At 53.6% G+C, this 15,097-nt stretch overlaps 1 protein-coding gene across 5 annotated transcripts in view; it reads left to right on the top strand.

Annotated features, from left to right (window-relative positions):
* Positions 1-15,097, top strand: part of EVL (Enah/Vasp-like) — a 150,981-nt gene that overhangs the window by 81,694 nt on the left and 54,190 nt on the right. For all 5 annotated transcript variants that reach the window (XM_027066605.2, XM_053224928.1, XM_053224929.1 and 2 more), the window contains exon 2: positions 11,330-11,498. In XM_027066605.2, coding sequence (XP_026922406.2) covers positions 11,330-11,498 — 169 coding nt within the window. The remainder of the gene's footprint in view (positions 1-11,329; positions 11,499-15,097) is intronic.

Here is a 15,097-nt window from a genome sequence, read left to right on the forward strand (position 1 = left end):
AGAGAGGGAGACACAGAATCGGAAGCAGGCTCCAGGCTCCAAGCTGTCAGCACAGAGCCCGACGCGGGGCTTGAACCCACAGACTGTGAGATCATGACCTGAGCCAAAGTCGGACGCTCAACCGACTGAACCACCCAGGCGCCCCTAAAAAAATTCTGTTTTAATTTCAAATATGGTAAATATGGATTGACTTACCCCACATAAACCAAAGCTTTCTGGCATTCTCAATAATTGCTGTGGGTGTAAAAGGGTCCTGAAACCAAACATCTCAAGAACTGCTTCCGTGAAATGGTCATGTGCGTGTACTACGGGAAGCACGCACAGAGTTGGTAAGCGCCCAGTTTAGGACGGTGGCTCCTGCAGGGAAGGAGGGGCACTGAGATCTGGGGAGAAGGTGCAGGGGTGTCACTGAAGCTGAACAGCTTTATGAGGTGACACCACCACATAGAGCGAGTGGTGGGCGTGCAGGAACCTACTCCCCATTTCAGGTGTGAAACGGTTCCGAAAAAAACGTTTTAAGTGTAGAACCTAACATTCAACATGTTTCAGGCCCATTTCCATCGAGGGGAAAAAGTCACCCTCGGGATGGTTAACTAATTACCAAGGGGGAAATGTACCTTTCCCCTGGAGAGATCTGGCGTTCATCCGCTTCAACCGCTTGCCTTTTGAAAGGGAGGCACTACCATCATGTGCTTCCTGCTGTGATGGGGTCCAGTCGCCTCCCCCTCCCCTGTCACCTCTGTCAGGTTCTCGCTGTTGTTCACTGTGAACTTCATCCTGAGGAAGCCGTCCAGAGTGTGGACAGCCGACAAGCCAGTTGGCCGGAACTCTTCACACAAAAAAGTCAGTGTCGATGAAAAACATCAATTCTGGCTTGGCTTAAAAGAGAGTAGTAAGCAGGTAGCCCAACCACACGAAATGCAGGAGGAGATCCTGGATCCAGAAGAATTTGGGTAACTGTAATATGGGCTCTATACCAGAGTTATTAGTAAAGTTACTTTTCTTAGGTATAGTAATGGTATTTAAGTCCTATATTGGCATGTCTTTATCTTCAAGAAATGTGTGCTAAAAACCTTAGGGTTGAAATACTGTGATGTCTCCAGCTTACTTTCAAATGGTTCAGAAGGAAAAAAAAAACAAGCATAAAAGAGGTAAGTCCCACGTGGTAAAAATGCTGTAAGTAAAGCAGAAAAGCTGTACCGAATGGCAGAGAGGAAGATCTGTGGTGTAGACACAGCCCATCCACATACGCCACCGGACCCTGGGAAACCTACTTCCCTTCTCCAGGCCCATTTCCTCCATCTAAATAAAGCACTTGTATTTCTCAGCTCTGACAAAGCTGTGATTCCAAGTCCCTCTGTTTCTCAGTCACTGAACTGGGACATGGTGGTGCCCGTGGTGCATCCAACCGGGACTTGAACGTGTGTCAAGCAGTGGTGCAAGGCCCAGGGTGATGGCCGGGGAGGCCGAGCTCTCCCCTCCGTGCCTTTGCTGACACCTGTTTGCTTGCCGGAAACGCCCCCTTCCTCTGGAGCAGGGTTAACCGTGCCCTCCTCTTGTACCCGTGGTCCTTTGCACACACCTGAACGCAGCACTCAGAGCCTTGTAGACTGTGCACGTGTGCCCTCCCCTCAAGGACAGACCGCATCTTGTATTCAACAGATGGCTGAGTTTCTCTCAAGTACCAGGCATACCTGAGACATAGTCAGTACTCAGTAAATCAGGTGTTTTCTTGCTCTGTTTTTAAATGAATGCAGGGAGAGAGACAGAAAAGGCAGGGATGGCCAGATCGCACATGAGTTGTGGTCCCTGCACCCCCACTGAAGAGTCCTTGAAGGTTTAGAAATACAACAGCCGTCAAAACTAGGCAAACTCAAAAGCACGCATTTATCCAAAGATATTTACTGAGCAGTCACTAGTCACAGTTCCCGGAACTACAGAGATGAGCAATATTTTTAAAACGAACAAACCGAGAAAAGAACCATCCTCGTGGGGGAGAGAGAAAACCAGCAGACTTTCAGAACAGTGGTAAGCAGTATAAGGAAAAACGAAGCAGCCTCTCCTCAGTGGGGAGGGATCACACTCCCTGGAGGTGGCATAGACGACAGGCCTGAGGAGAGTCCGAGGGCGGGCAGAGCAGGGCTCCGGGCCTGGCATTCGAGCCGCCATGGTGGCCAGGCCTGGCTGGGAGGCTCTGCACCCGCCCCCCCGCCGGTGGACGAGCTCAAGCGTGGGCATTCCACAAGACAGGACCCAGCAGCCCAGGTCCCGCCGCCTGGATGCCTGTGGTGGTTCTCCAGGCCACACCAAAGAACCTGCTGGAGACCTGGGTGTTCTGTGTGGACGTGGAAAGAATCCGAGGTAACGAGGGCTGTGCGTGTGGGCGCAGGAGCACTTCGTCCTGATTCCACCTGATCTCGGCTCACGCAGACCTGCTGTGACCTGAGCCAACGTTCCTTGCTCGAGATGGTGGCTTGGCGGCTAATCATGGCAGTAAACCACGCTCCTGTTAATCTCCTCAGACTTCGCCGAGTCCCAGCCACCCTGAAACCTAGTCGAGAAGGATCATTTCCCTCATTTTGCACAGCCAGGCACGTGCTTCCCCAAGGCCATGCAGCTGGCGGATGACAGGCCGGGCCTGGGCAGACTCTGATGCCGTGCCCCCTCCGCCTCCCCATACGGTCTCCACGAGGGACAGTGTTGGTTGGATGTCCCTGGCCCGTGTTTGGGTGCACCTCTGGTTCCTGGCTGCCACCAGCCACCCGGCCTTTTCCAGACGTTCCCTCTGCCCCTGTTCACTGGGGAAGACTGGTCAGAAAAGGGGCAGTCCGGAGATGAACTGAGCCATAGCACCACCAGAAGAGCCAAGGGAGAGTCGCGGCAAGGGGGCTAAGAGGACAAGAACGAGGGTGAGTCTGTCCCCTCTGGTGCCCTGGAACGCCACCAGTGGCTCTGCAGAGAGCGGCTGGCATGGAACGGAGGGGAGGGCCCCGGGGAGACTGCAGGGCAGCCTAGGGGCGAGGGGGTGCTGCATGTGTGCGTGGAGGGGGAATTGAAAGGTGAGTGGGGACACGGAGGGAGTGAGGCCCAAGAAGCCAGAGGCAGAGGCCTCCAGAGGAAGGAGGAAGGCAGGGTCCCAGCTAGCGGTGTCTGCCCCCCCCCCCACTTCCCCTTCCCCGGTGACTCTGGACAAGTCACTTAATGTAACACAGGGATAAATGTAATCACTTGCCCGTGAGGGTTGAGTATCTCATGACATCATGTAGGAGGTGTGCTTCACGCTTCAGAGAGTCGGGTGTGGTGAAGGAGAGGACGGCCCCCTCCCTACGGCCCCCTTGCCTTGGTGCTGGTGGGGGAGCCGAGCACGTATTTCTCTGTGCTGGGGCGCAGGGTTAATGTGGGCTGCACCCTCCCCGGCTGCCAGCTGAAGGGCTTCCTCCCTGGTGATTCTCAGCCTGCTTTTTCAAGTTTGCTTTCGTTGCTTACGTGTTGAAAGTAAACAAGGCAGGACGTTACAAGCCGCCTCAGAGTCTGGCTCTGCTTCTGCTTGGCTTTGGGAACATTTATTTATGGCCACTTCTCTCTGGCCTCCCCCGTTCCCTCCTCACATGAATTCACTCAGCCCCTGCTGGGCCTGGCCTCACGAGGGTGGTGGTACTGTGCCACGCTGAGGGCCGGGGGTGGTGGGAGCTGGTGGCTCACACCGGGGCCTGAGCTGTTCACCTAGAAGAAGACCTGGGCTGTATTAGCTCCATCTTACAGAAGAGAATCACTCCCATGGAGCCCCGTGTTCTCCCTGTGATGGCCCTAGTGTGTACCCATCTGGTAACTGAGTGTGTTTCCTGCTAGATTACAATGTCCTTAAGGGCAGGACACATCCCGTTCGTCCCATTCAACCCCGGAACCTTGCGGTGTGCCTTTCCCCTGGTAGTTATGAAGGGAATGGGAATGAATGTTCTGAGAACCAGAGGTTGGCTGAAGGCAGTGACTCCTGACCTGAGCTTTGAGAAGGGGTAAGACGTAGACCTGTGGATGTAGGAGGGAAGGCACCTTAAGGAAGAGGAAACGCCTTCTTTAATTTCTTGAATGATACCAGAGAGTCATTTTAACTGACCCGGCATCAGGAGGATGCTTTTGCTGCCAGACCCGGCCTTGCCACCAGCCTGGTCTCTGCCAGGCACAGTGCAGGCAGCCCAGTTCCAGGACAGCCAGGAGGGAGGGCCCCTGGGACCGGCAAAGAATTTGCCCTGTTGTCTCGGGACTCCGAAGATAAACCGGTGGGACGGGAACTCTGGCCTCAGCCTCTGACCACCCCACAGGGAAGCCTGTCTTGAGGTGGTGGTCCCTGAGGACCCTCTGCCCAGCAGAGGGACCTGAGGTAGATTGCCAGTCCCCTGCCGCGAGAGCTGTCACACGCCAAGGCACAGCATATGCTAGCAGGGTCCGGAGAAGGATCATCTAACTTGGCCTGGGGCTCCAAGGGGAGCTTTCTAGAGAGAGCAGCATGAGTAGCAGTTGCGGGTGAGTAGACATTACTGGTAACCTAGGCCGGAAAAGGCGTCCCAGCCAGGGGGCCTGCATGAGCAAGATCAGAGAGGCCACAGAGAATGGGGTCAGTGGGTCATGACCAGGACGGCAAGGAGCAGAACGTGAAGCAAGGGTCACCTGCCTGCCGAAGGCAGGGATTTTATCTGGTAACAGTCACGACTCCCGTTCTCCAGTGCTGGAGGGCTCCAGCTGCTGCTCCAAGGATTTCCCGAGGAGGGGTCTCAGAATTTGTATTTTAATAAGCACCTTCTCTGACTCCTAGGCACACAGTGTTGAGAACCACGGGCACAGAGTAAGAAGAGAAGTTCTACGTGGTTCACACTGGGGAGCACCACGATTTATAGTGGTTTTAAAAATCTGTTTTGGAGCAAAGACCCCTTGAGGACACGGTAAAAGCCTACTTCAGAAAAAGCTCACGCTCACTTTTGCAAATAATTTCAGGGAATCCTTAGGCTCAGTAAGCCTTTCTGTGCCCCCCCCCCCCCCGTTTAAGTACCCCTCGTATAAGCGGCAAAGAGAAAACCTCGCACAAGGGGGGCTGCAAGGGGCCCCCAGAGAGAAATGGGAGCCGAAGAGTAGAAAGAGGCAGAGGCGGGAGAGATTTTCAGAAATATGGACATGGTGGCATGTTTGTTCGAGACGGGAGATGAGGGTTCTGAGTGCACATCAGGGACAGAAGCCAGGTTCCGAGGGGGCCTGGGGCGTGAGCAAGTGCTGAGAAAATGGGGGAAGCAGGGCAGGCAAGAGCCTGATGGGAGAGCAGAGGGGGTGGGCAGTGGGCACGTTCATGGCAGCTCGCATCAGCCCCACCCCTGTTCACAGGTGCTTATCAGGTGCTTAACCTGAGAGGTGAAGAAAGAGTTCCCAGTAGGGGCATCGCTCACCCTGGCTCCCCGCATGGGCTGTCCGGCTGTCCTGTCTGGGTATTAGTGCCAGATGACCTGCCCTCGGCCCCAGGCAAACCCGGTTCCCAGTCCCGCTGGGGAGACAGAGTCAGACTGTGCGATGAGTTGTTCTGTCTGCAGGGGGCGGCGGCCGAGTCAGGGCACCGGGCTGAGCAGGAGGGGACAGGGAGGGGGGATCGTGTCTTTGCAGAAGTGATCCTCAGCTGACTCTCACGAGGAGCTGGGGAGGGCAGCGCGCGCTTGCCCAGGGCAGCCTTCTGTCTCCCCAGCCTGGGCGGGCAGCGGGGTGAGGCCAGGGGGCCCCTGCGGACGCGGCCGCCTCCCGGGCACTGAGCGCTGTGGGCCCAGCTCAGAGTCGTGGCTTCCTGGCCCTCCAATCGCGGGCGTCATGAGACCAAGAACAGTGTTGGTAATCCGTAACAGATGCTTTGGTTTGGCAGCCACTCGCCCTCTCGGGATAAATGGAGCGGGGTTGTAAACGGAATGTTCCCACGGGCTCACAATCATGAACACACTTAGCCACTTGGAGTCATGTATTCAACAAACAATTATTAGTGTCTACAGCACACACACTGGGGTGGCAGAGGGGGCAACAGCAGGGTCCCCACAGTCTAGTGGGGAAGAGGAGGCCGATGCGGGTACTGAGGGGCAGGACAAACTGAAAAGTGCTGTGGGCAGGTGCAGAGCCGAGCACAGTGCCAGGAGCCGGCCTCTGGCCGCGGGGGTCTCCGTGCCCAACCCCGGACTTAGTTTTCCAGCAAGCCTCTGTGATTACGCCTGTGCCTGTCTGTTCCCTTTTTGGCTTGACATCCTTTGTCCGTGCTTGATAAATTTGTACTCTGTTCTCTTAAGCTTTTGTTGGAAAAGCCCAGAAAGATCCTTACTGGTAGGGTGGAAGGGGAGTCCCAGTTGACTGTGCTAGAGGGCGTGTGGCTGGGATGGAGGGGCTGCGTACTCCTGGGAGGAGGTCAGAAACCTCCTTCCCAGTCTGACGCGTCACGTCCCACAGCTGGCAGGGCAGGTGTCCTGCGCTTTTCCAGAAGCATCGGCCGGGCGAGAGCGTGAGGCCGACTTCCGGCTGCCTGCACTGCGGGCTGGGCTGCACGCTGTTCCTGTGTATTAGTGTTATCTCCAGATGCACGAGGGGTTTTCGTGCCAGGTCCAGGAGGATCCCTGGCTGTGTACAGAAATTTTGGGGTGTGGTTTGCACCTTTTCTTTTTAGGTGAGGGATTTCAGCAGATACTCAGTAGCAGTCCCTGATGTGTGGTCTAAAAGCGTTAACTGCTGAGCCAGTGACAAGACTGGTGGTGCCTCGCTTGGGGCTGGGCCCAGCAAGTACTCCCCGCTGTCTGAGGGACTCCCGAGGTCAGATTAGCCTTGAACAGTTGGGGAAACTGAGGCCCAGAGTCACACAGTCTTTCTCCTCTGAGCACCTGACAGCAGGACTGTTCAGAGCTTCACAGATGTCTCACATGCCACCAGTGAGGGAAATGACAGGCTTCAACTCTTTGCACACTCCTATGTACGCATACCCATACACATACCTGTACAAACGCCCAGATGACAATAGGATTGGACCACTTGTCCCAACAGAGCCTTCTTCCGGGAGAGAGCCTGGTTGTACCTACTGCTCAGAGCAGCCTGTTAGGTCCCGCGGGGGAGAAAATCCATCAGGCTGGTGACCCAGCATCATGTAGCATAAACCAGCCTATTCCGACGCATTTCCCCCCTACTAGTCAGCTGGTTGTTTTGATCACATAAAGACAGCCTGTCAGAGAGAGGCCCTCATGAGACTTGACCTTAACTTCCCTTCCAGCTCCGTGTGCCTCCGGGCACCTCAAAGCCGGGGAGGGTGGGAGCTGTGTGGACCCGTCAGCACGGGCACAGAGTATATGTGGCCTGCTGGGGGTTGGGGGGGGGAGGCGGGGAGGAGGAAGGAATTGTCGGTTTTCATTTAGTAAAGGAAATTTTATATGTACTTTTCAAAAAATAATTCACTCATTCATTCATAATATTTTTAAAAAGAAAACATTTGCCTGAACCGCCCTCAGATGCTAACTGCTTTAGACAAAGTTCATGATGTCTGGGGACAGTACAGAGTTTCCGTACCCAGCCAAGATGCAGAGAAGACAGGTGACTACGTGGAGCTCAGAGACCAGGTCCAGGCTGGAGAGCAATCGGTATCCTATGAAAACGAAAACAAAAATCCCAAAATACAAGCAAGATGAATCTTAGGCAGAAGAAATGGGTATTTTCTTGCATTTCAGTTTCGTTAGTGGTGATAAAGTAAACAGAGACAGCCCAGCGCCGTTCAAACGGGGGAAAAAAAGAATGGGGTTTTTTGGTTAACGCCAGGTTCGGTTTGCACACGTAAGGTGTTAAAAACGGCAGCCGCCGGGAACCCGTGTCTGTAATTACAACAGGAAAGATAGCTGTTGGTGTGTAAGCACGTGCTCGGGCAAAGCACAGTAGTGGGCACTTCTGCCCGTGCCACCCTGAACGACATGTGGTGACCCCAGGTCCCCCCTCCCCCCGGCCCTGGCCCCCAGGAGCTGCAGTTCCCTGCATAGCACGCCGGCCGAGCTGTTTGCCTCCCCCGCCCGGAGCCCCACATCCCCTTCCTGAGCTCGCCTGGGGCTGAGGCCCTTCGTGGGCAGCACACAGGGCGTCTTCTTCAGAAAGTCACAGAAAGTCTCCAGGCCCCCCAGCCCCTCCAGGCTCGCTGAGGCGTGAGACAAGCCACCGCGTGTTGGGGTAGCTGAGAGCTCTCTGAGGGCAGGGACTGCCCTGCTCATCTCCGCATCGCTAAGTGTCTTTGACTCACTGGCCTCTGTGCTTGTCACACTGATGTGAAAACATGACACTCGGCCGGCCGTAGGACCTGGACAGGGAGGGAACACGGGACAAAGCAGGGGTCACTGGAGGAGAGTGAGCGGGGACGGCAAGGGGGCTTGCGGCTTTGTCCCGTGAGTAACAGGGGAGGTCCCTTCAGCCGTCCAGTGGACCGTCCCAGGCTGTCCAGGACACCTCTGTGACTCTGGAGGACACAGGGAGGGGAATGTCGCTTAGAACGAGGGGGGGCTGCCGAACGACCAAAACCACTTCACCACCGAAACTACTTTGGGGAACAATAAGCCTCCCGCCAACAAGCGGTTTCGGTTCAAGGCCTCGTCTGCACGTAGAGCTGCTTTAGAAGGCCTGCTGCACTGGTCGTGACAATGGCTTAGGTCATCTCTAGGCCCTGAGGTCCTGCAGGGAGCATTGATTAAGCACCTGCTGTGTGCCAGGCTCCGGGCCTGCAGGCATGCCCCTGTCTGTGCTGCAGCAGGGCAGGTCACTTTGGGTCTTCCACAAAGCAGACCCCAAGACCCTTCGGATGACAAGCGTGTGAGAGATTCGCGGGGAACCGTCAGTGAAGGACAGAGGGAGTGGGAGCAGGCAGGGGGAGCCTCAGGCCGTGATGCAGGTGTGAAAGGAGAAGGGGCAGAAGGGCCTAGTGGGAGGCGTCTCAGGCCGATGCAGGGCCCCGAGCGAAGGGTTCCCCCCTGGAAGATTCCCCACGTCAGGCAGGAGCGAGCTGGCACATCAGTCGTTGGTGAAGAGCAGCCAGAGAAGTGTGGCCTCTGTGCATGCCTTGGTGGGGCACCCAGCGCGGCGGAGGCTGGGGCCGTGGGTCAGCTCCGCTCCCACAGCAGGAGATCTACAGGGCACACTCGAGTGGCGGCTACACAGGGATTCTAGAAAGCGTGGCCCATCTCACAGTACCTTCCCGGATTTGCTTCCCCAGAGTCCTCCCAAGGGCTTCCGTGGGCCCGTGCCAGCAAGTGGTAGGGCTGGGGTCTCCGCTCAGATCCCTGTGACCGCGGAAGTATGTCGGGACCACATCAGGAACACACACCTGCTTGGCATTCACTGTCAGCGACGGAGCGTGTCAGCAGCGGTCAGTGACACAGTTGAGGCCATAACTTTATCTGTGCTCGCTTCACGTGGCTGTGGAACCATGGTCTGAACCAACGCCTGTCTGCTGCTGTGTCCTCTTTCCTCTCACTTCTACTGGGTGTCATCAGCACGGGGCCGGAGCACTCCTCCTCCTAAGTGCAGTCTCGTGCAAGATACACGGTCTCAGGCTCCCAGACTCAGAAAAGTCAAAGCACAGCACCATTTGCTTTTCTTCTTTCTCCCTAACCTGGCTGTCTATGGGGAGGAACCACGCCTGTTTTGATCATCACTGATTCCCCCTTAAATGTTTGTCGAATGAATGAATGACTTATGGGGAGAAAAGAAGCAGCACCGTTGCATAACAATTCACTCCCGATATGCCTGGCCACGCACAGAGCTCTCAACACACGGCTTGGTCGGCTGAGGTCAAGCCCACCCAAGACTCTTGAACCCCAGAGCACAGCTGGGGGGGGGGAGGGGGCGGCCAGCAGGACGTTTGAGACCCAGCACTGGCCCAGCAAGTCGTTGGCTGGACAGTCGTCAAATGTAAAGCAAAGCAGAGGAGCATGTGTGGCAGGGCTTGTGTGTACCCTGGACACACAATTATTGTTAAGATTGTATCAGTCTGTGCACTAGGTCACCTGCTGTCTGAGTCACAGGGGAGTGGGGTCCTGGGGAAGCCCAGTTCTTTGGGAGACTTAGGAACTGACTGTGTAGGCCAGGTGGAGGTTTCCAGGTCAACCGAGGGCCAACCCCCAAAAAACCCCTATTTTGTCACCCAACCACTGGGGCTGGGGGCAGGGATCTTTTTCAGATACTTTGCTTCTCTGACTCCTTAAGTGGACATCACATGACTTTTTCTTGTTGAGACTGCTTAGTCTCAACGTTATGATTATCTGTTATTATGCAAACTCCTTCTGTATGGACCTCGAATTGTTGGGCTTTAAATATTGTTTCTAATTCTGAAATTGCATTTATATGCCCTCCTTTGCTGATAACTGCCACTCCTCACTGTTACGGGCGTGCCTGACCGTAAGGAGCATGCCTTACCTTTTCAGTTTGGGAATTCTCGCGTGCTAGAGACTGAGAAACTATGCATCCAAGATTATCGGGCTCATATGCCAATGAAGAGGCCAGTGGGCTCAGAGAGCCTCCCTCTCAACACCCTGGCAGGAGCTGTGGTGCACTGATCTTGGTAGATGACCACTTTCTCTCTCCCCGGGCTTTTAGTGTTGCTCTCCTGTTTTCCATCATGTTCTTAACAGACCAAGCTGCTTGGGAAATGCCTTCAGCAAAGTATGGTACGACCATCTTGTAGTGTCATCTGTATCACTCTGTTCTGCAGAAGGTCAGCTAATCGTGTTGTTGTCCGCAGAGCTTGTATGATGCTTCCCTATCATAATGTCAGACGTTGAGCCTTTTGTTAGATGTTGTGAAGAATATTATGTGTGTCATCTGCTTTACAGTCAAAAGAACTGGGTGGAAATCCCAAATTTAGTCTCTGAATACCTGTGTGAATTTGTGTAAATCTTTCCAAGTCTCTGAGCCACTCTTTGCACATTTACAAAATGGGGGCAGCAAATGGCTACGTCCTACGTTGTGACACTTGGATGCTTTTAACGCAGTGTCTTATTTAACACCATGACCGGAATGGTGTAGACAGTTGTGGTTGGAATTCCTGTCTCATTCAAGCACTTTTTCCCTGAAGGGAAGGCTGTCTTTTCTAAGCTATGGGAAATGTTGGCACAGTATTTCCTCTCTACTCCTCGAGGTCTTTGGAGAATGAAAACAGCCCTTCCGGGGGCAGTTGGAAGCCCTGACAGTTGGAAGTTTCTTTGTGTCAAGGAACGGTCAGCCTCCGTTTCCGAAAAGGGAAAGCCGGCTTCCAGAACCCTTACAGCTGAGGCTGACGCTTAAGTTTTCTCTTGGTCTGCAGTGAACAGAGTATCTGCCAAGCCCGGGCTTCCGTGATGGTCTACGATGACACCAGTAAGAAATGGGTACCAATCAAAGCTGGCCAGCAGGGATTCAGCAGGATCAACATCTACCACAACACTGCCAGCAACACCTTCAGAGTCGTTGGGGTCAAGCTTCAGGATCAGCAGGTGAGTGCTGGGGCCACAGGTTATACTCAAGGGCGTATGCCCCCCCCATCACAAACACATATAGTGAAAATAGGTAAAAATACATAAATAAAATCAAAATTTGGAGTCAGAAGATCTGGGTTCACTTTCTGCCCCCATCTTCTCCTACGAGACCTTGAGCAAACTATCTGTTCTGAACTTCATTGTTCACGTCTGTCTTATAGAGAGGGTCATCCCCACTCTGTCTTCCTCGCTGTGTTGTTGTCATATATAACATAATATAACATAGAATAAAATAATGGATGTGAAACGGCTCTGAAAACGATATTGCAGACCGTGTTAGTGTTACTTTCCGCCTGCGTGGCCATAAGTGATACGCTGTGAAAAGGTCTGGTTCCTCGGCCCCCAGAGTGTTGCTTTGGAAGGGATATCAAGGTGACGTGAAGAGTCTGAGATCACTTCTGTCCCTAAGAGCACATCCCGGGCACATCAGACCAGGTGGCTCGTGAGTGTGCCTGGTGAGTCTGTGCAAACACACACGAGATTAGTCCGCCTGTGTGTGTGAGGAGTAGTCGTGCCCACGTAGCTCAGGCAGAGTAGTGTGCTATGACCCGGACTAAAATAGAGATGTGGAAGAAGGGTTTGATGTAACTTAACCACAGTGACTCTGGTTGCTACTTCAGTGTTCTTCCTTCAACTCTCAGAGATCGACAGGGACATTTTTAGCAGTGAAATTAACAGTTCTGTGGTTTCAGCATTTATGAAAAACTCTACCCAAATAACGTCTCTGGGCATCCTTGTCGGCCAAGCCCTTGCTAAACTGAGCAGCAGGTTAGCTGTTGTCTCTGCAAGAATCAGCGTGTTAGCAATTGGAAAACCAAGAACAGAAACTTAGGACTCTTGTTTTTAGTATGTTGCCTATTGAATGGGTTTCTGCTTTGGCCAGAACAGCCCTGTTAAGTTTCAGATTCCTGTGGCTGAAAGGGAGAGCCCCACCTCAGGACCCCTCATAAAGGTTCCAGCCTGGAGCTCTTGGTACCTTCAGAGGCATCACTTTCCCTGGTTGAAGAGCCTTACTGCTAGCAAGGTTTTTCTAGAAATCTTCCAGAAGCTGCTTCCCTGTTCTTCCAATTCATTGGTTCTGGCTCCACCTGTCAGAGGTACCCTGTCCCACGTATCGCAGGATATACAGCCCCAATCATGGCAACCGCCAAAAACATCTGCCACGTTTCCGTCGCACCCCTGGGTGGCGGCTGGGAGGGAGCCACCTCCCCGCTACGTGGCTTTGACGTAAGGCCCGTTACCCGGTGCGGTTCCTGAATCGCCGTGGGTGGTCCCTGGGTGATTGCTTTTACTATGACAAGTTTCCCGTGCCCTTCCCACCTCTTGATTGCCCTCCGGGCACACTAGGAAGACAGCGCAGTGTGCTGGAAATGGCCGGGCGCCACAGAACGGGACTCCCCGAAGCCAACACGCACCTTGCTCTCCGGGGCCTCGGCAGGAAGCACACGTCGGGGCTCCTCTGGGAGGTGACCTTTTCCCCCACGTGGGGAGGGACTGGCGGCGGGCCTCAGTGATGTCCTGGAGAAATTTGAAGGCTCTGTTGACTCTGAGGGACTCCCAGAGGCTGACAGAGAAGTTACCGGCACAGCCTTCCAGCTGGAATTGCGTGTTCAAGCAGCAGGTTCCTGGAATGTGGTTGACAGTCTTTCCCCAGATGGATGGCTGTGTTCCTGGGAACAGAAAAGGCGTTCTTAGTAGCCAAGGCCCTAGAGAAAGTGGCAGGAAACCTGGCCCACAGTGGCGCCTCTGCGCCTCCAGAGAAAAGATTGATTTCCACAGATCTGGTTTTCAGTCCGTATGGAGTGTGAGGTCAAACATTTCAGGACAGGCAGAGATCCCTGGGTTTATAACCCAGTCAGGACATCATGCACATTTCATGCGCCGTATGGCTCATGCAGCACTTTTCATGTCTATTATTTCAGCCTCCCAGGAACCCCAGAGGGTAACAGTGTATGAATTATCACCCCTGTTTTGCTCAATAAGCAGATAGAAAGCCAGGTGATCATTTGTGGCGAGAGGGACGGGCGGGCACACTGTAGTATCGTTAGCGGAGGGCTAACCCGAGTCTCACATTACAGGTGAAGAAATACCAAAAGGTTTGTAGTTGAGAATGAGTGATGGCACCAAAAATGTTAGCGAGCTGTCAGGCTGAATTAATACCAGGGGTCCAGAGGAAGGGGGCTTATAGCCCCGCTCTCTATGTGCCGGTCAGACTTCACCTGGAATGTCGGGACCGAACCCAAGTGCCACAGGCTGGGATCTGTAAAGGGAGGGCGCCCGGACGGTCACAGGTGTGCCAGCAGCACTGCACTGTGGGACGGCTCAAGGCGGAGCAAGAGAGAGTCGCCAGGAGAGAAGGCCGAAGGGGCAGGGCCACGGTGTCCACACCGCCCACAGACTGTGCGTGGAGGAGAAGGCATGCTTTTCTGTGGACCCCCGAGACGGGGCTAGGAATGCCATGTGGACACTGTTATGAAGGTTTGAGCTCCGTGGCAGGAAACGCGTTCTTCCACGCACGCCGTTGGAGGGTGGAACGCAGTGCTTTGCAAGCCCACGGGCTGGCTGGCTGCTTGGTAAGAAGTCTGGGAAGGACGCCCCTTCTTTGGTAGAGATTTGGATGAGCGACCAACCTGTGGGTTCTGTGGCTTTTAGACCGAGGTGAATGTGTGGGTCAGGGAGACTGCTTTCCACCATTAAGTGTCTTTTTTTTTTTTTTTTTTTTGTCAAGGGCCCTTGACTGCTTGTACGCAGAGACCTCAGAAGCAGGCTCGTTTTCCCTTGGAAGACAGAGAAGGCCCCCTCACTCAGTCCTACACCCGTGCCCCAAATAAACACGCAGGCTTGCTAACTGTGGGCTCGTGCACAAAACAACATAGGACCTTTTAACATAAGTTTCTCTGTCAGCAGCTGTCCAGATCAGTCCTTCCAAATCTCGGAGAATCATTTTGCAAATAAAGCTGATAAGGACACAGACTGAAGTGGAAGAGTGGGAAAAGGCAAATCTTACCAACGCCGACCAGGAGGGGGCTGGTGTGAATGTGTTACTGTTACGATAGGCTTTAAGGCCAGAAGTGTTACTAAAGGTAAACAAGGACCTTTTTAAGGATAAAAAGGTCAAAGGAAAATGAAGAAAGAACAATCCTAAAGTTGTACACATCTAATGATATATGTTCAAAACATAGAGGGGTGCCTAGGTGGCTCAGTCAGCTGAGCGTCTGACTTCAGCGATGATCTCATCGCTCTGGAGTTCGAGCCCCGCGTCGGGCTCTCTGCTGACAGCCCGGAGCCCGCCTCAGTTCCCATCTGCCTCTCTCTCTGCCCCTCCCCAGCTTGTGCTTTCTGTCTGTCTCAAAAATAAATGTAAAAAAAATTTTTTAAGATAGCAAAGAAAACATATAAAGCAAAACGGACAGATCTAAAGAGAGAAATGGACAAATCCGGAAGCAGAGTTGAAGCTTCTAATCAGACCTCCGAGAAACCGACTGAACAAGCAGACGGAAATAAGTAAAGAGATAGAAAATAGCATTATAAACCAACGTGACCTAATTTACATTTAT

The sequence above is a fragment of the Acinonyx jubatus genome, chromosome B3 (genome assembly GCF_027475565.1).
Source record: "Acinonyx jubatus isolate Ajub_Pintada_27869175 chromosome B3, VMU_Ajub_asm_v1.0, whole genome shotgun sequence".
In the NCBI taxonomy this organism is placed as follows: Eukaryota; Metazoa; Chordata; class Mammalia; order Carnivora; family Felidae; genus Acinonyx; species Acinonyx jubatus.